Source organism: Papilio xuthus, unplaced genomic scaffold (genome assembly GCF_000836235.2).
Source record: "Papilio xuthus unplaced genomic scaffold, Pxut_1.1 DF829635.1, whole genome shotgun sequence".
Taxonomy (NCBI): domain Eukaryota; kingdom Metazoa; phylum Arthropoda; class Insecta; order Lepidoptera; family Papilionidae; genus Papilio; species Papilio xuthus.
In genome coordinates, this window is record NW_013529014.1 from 1 (window position 1) to 1193 (window position 1193).

Genomic DNA, 1193 nt, shown 5'->3' on the forward strand with positions numbered 1-1193 from the left:
CCGCCCCCTGCACCGGAGGACACGCCCCCGCCGCACCCCTCGCGACCTGCGTAGACAAACCTTATATCTCTCCATCTGCCAGCCTACGTTCGTATAGCATGCGTTCGTTGTTAATTGTCCAGACCGTATGCGTGCCTCTCTCCGCCGAGCACGTAGGCGCGTAGGCGAGGAGCGAGGTGAGGTGGGGCGGAGTCTCCGGCGCCCACGCACACCAGCCCCAGCGCCAGCCCCGCTGCCAACGCGTACCCCTCACGCTCGACGCAGTTCTCCAGTTCCGGACCCGGCGGCTTGCCTAGAAAAATATTTTTTTATTAATTAAAACACACTTTAATAGACAACCACAAAAATTTGGTTTAACAATATATTTTCTAAAATTAAGATTGCATATTTTGAAATTTTGTGACTCTTTCCCTTCCTTATGTACGCAAGAATATATTACACATATGTAAATTAGTAAATAAATATACATAATTCACCTATCTCATTGAGCAGGACCTGTGCGTAGTGCGCATGCGCTGTGGCCTGGTACAGCAGACCCACACCCAGCAGCGCCGCCACCAGGATGTTCTGCTGGATGTCTAGCTCGATTGAAGTGGGCGGCAGGAGCGCCTCCAGATGAATGCTCATCATCTTCGTAGCTTGCACGTCCATAGTACCTGAACAATTCAACGCAAACGCTTTTCAAAATGTAGATGGCGTTGTAAATAATCTGTTAGTATCAGCGCCATCTATCGTGCTGACCTCTGTACGTGGCTGCGAGGCCGAGCAGCAGGCCGATGCTGATCATCTCGTTACATTTGACGAAGTAGTCGAACATATTCATGTAGGGCATATCACGCAGATGCCCATTAAGTCCCAGCGCCAGCAGGAAGCCCGCGTGCTCCGCCGACATATCCTGAGTGCCCTGCACATACCACAGACCAATTGCACGGAATGGATTATTAATATAGATTCAAGTACCGCTATAATCAATTATTCATTAATATTATACTCCTTTTTTGGGTTATACAGAATACTTATAACTTCAATTTGACGTGAAACGTTTATTTGATACTTGTGATAGTTGTCTGATAAGATTTAGTTTTATAAAAATATCAAGTATTGGTCAGCCCGAGGTGATGCAAGATATTGTAAGGTATTTGTGTTTATAGTGTTGCACGGCGACTTTAATAAATCAGTTCGTTACCTACCGC

At 46.8% G+C, this 1193-nt stretch overlaps 1 protein-coding gene across 1 annotated transcript; it reads right to left on the reverse strand.

Annotated features, from left to right (window-relative positions):
• Positions 1–110: 110 nt before the first annotated feature.
• On the reverse strand, positions 111–892 carry LOC106116845 (anaphase-promoting complex subunit 1-like). Its single transcript, XM_013310894.1, has 3 exons — positions 742–892; positions 477–656; positions 111–292 (listed from the first exon to the last, which is right to left on the reverse strand). Exons 1-3 carry the CDS (start codon positions 890–892, stop codon positions 111–113), a joined length of 513 nt encoding a protein of 170 aa, XP_013166348.1.
• Positions 893–1193: the final 301 nt, after the last annotated feature.

Coding starts and splice junctions, on each gene's coding strand:
- LOC106116845 (XM_013310894.1), bottom strand. CDS start 892: ATGTCGGCGGAGCACGCGGGCTTCCTGCTGGCGCTGGGACTTAATGGG. Junction 657..741: donor CCTCGCAGCCACGTACAGAG/GTCAGCACGATA, acceptor TGAATTGTTCAG/GTACTATGGACGTGCAAGCT. Junction 293..476: donor GGTCCTGCTCAATGAGATAG/GTGAATTATGTA, acceptor ATATTTTTCTAG/GCAAGCCGCCGGGTCCGGAA.